We start from the raw sequence: 1,297 nt of genomic DNA on the forward strand, positions 1-1,297 counted from the left end.
GGGTGTTGTGGTGGGCGCCTGTGGTCCCAGCTACTTGGGAGGCTGAGGCAGGAGACTTGCTTGAGCCCAGGAGTTGGAGGTTGCTATGAGCTGAAATGCCATGGCACTTTACCCAGGGGGACAGCTTGGGGCTCCTGTCTCAAAAAAAAAAAGCTGGTCTCTCGTTTGCATTAAGTATTTGAAAAGTACATTCTAAATTATTTTCTCTTTTCCCTTTCAGGAAGTGCTCAAATATTAAGACACACACACACAAAGAGGAAACAGTAGATAGGAACTCAGAAATCATGTGACTGATGACTAAATCTTGTTCTACTTACTGAAAAGGAGGAGTCTGATGATTAGTTAATGATCTTCCTTGCATTTTTAAAGTTTTGGAGATACTGTCAATCATGTTTCCATTTATGCTTTTTTCTACTCTGTTTTCTTCCACATTTACTGAACCTGGGAAACAATATTGGGTCTGCAACTCCTCCGATGCAAGCATTTCATATACCTACTGTGGTAAGTAAAACTGCAACAACAAATAATTGTAGCATTAGCTATCTTGATGATAAGTTTCCAGAAGAACATCACGTTGCTGGCCGTTACCGCTGGGACTCAGGAAATGTCAGTGTGTTCCAGCTGCTGCGGCTGCGGCTGCCAGCAGGAAAAGCAATAGTTGGTAACTGCCCTGCGTGAATCTTCTCGACCCCTCACAGAGCTCATGAGACTGTCACTGTGTTGTGCTTGACCTCCAAGTGCTTCTGCTTCCTGTGTCGATGGTCTCTACCTTGAGTCCAGTTTTCGGGTCTTTTCAGTTTCAGTAGAACAATCTGCTTCCCAGGTTTTGCCTCAGCCCTGATAATTACTACTTTTTTTGAGAAAGGAGGACAGTCCTAACTGCTTCATGGAGTTGATTTCTGCTCCAGGTTGCGATCTTTGAGGGCTCTTGGAATCACTTCCTTAATTGGATGTAATCTTGGTTCTGTAAGTCACTAGTTATTGTTTGTTTTAAGCAAAGTACTTAGCCTCTCTGTGCTCCAGCTTTTATAGTTATAAAAAGAAAGTGCTTTTGGAGTCCCTTCCCTCCCTCTCTCTTTCTCTCCTTTTCCTCTTTATTGCTTTAGAGACAGAGTTTCACTTTGTCACCCAGGCTAGAGCACAGTGTTGTTATCATAGTTCACTATAGGCTTGAACTTCTGGGCTCAAGTGATCCTCCTGAAAGTCTACTTTTTTTTTTTTTGAGACAGAGCCTCAAGCTGTTGCCCTGGGTAGAGTGCCATAGCATCACAGCTCATAGCAAACTCAAACTCTTGGG

The 1,297-nt window shown here is 43.3% G+C and overlaps 1 protein-coding gene across 2 annotated transcripts in view; it reads left to right on the plus strand.

Annotated features, from left to right (window-relative positions):
* The first annotated feature begins 277 nt into the window (after window positions 1–277).
* Window positions 278–1,297, plus strand: part of LY96 (lymphocyte antigen 96) — a 26,300-nt gene continuing 25,280 nt past the window's right edge. For both annotated transcript variants that reach the window (XM_003800043.2, XM_012811552.1), the window contains exon 1: window positions 278–501. In XM_003800043.2, coding sequence (XP_003800091.1) covers window positions 390–501 — 112 coding nt within the window. In that variant the 5' untranslated portion in view covers window positions 278–389. The remainder of the gene's footprint in view (window positions 502–1,297) is intronic.

This window comes from Otolemur garnettii, unplaced genomic scaffold (genome assembly GCF_000181295.1).
Source record: "Otolemur garnettii isolate 467f Iridium unplaced genomic scaffold, OtoGar3 scaffold00163, whole genome shotgun sequence".
NCBI lineage: Eukaryota > Metazoa > Chordata > Mammalia > Primates > Galagidae > Otolemur > Otolemur garnettii.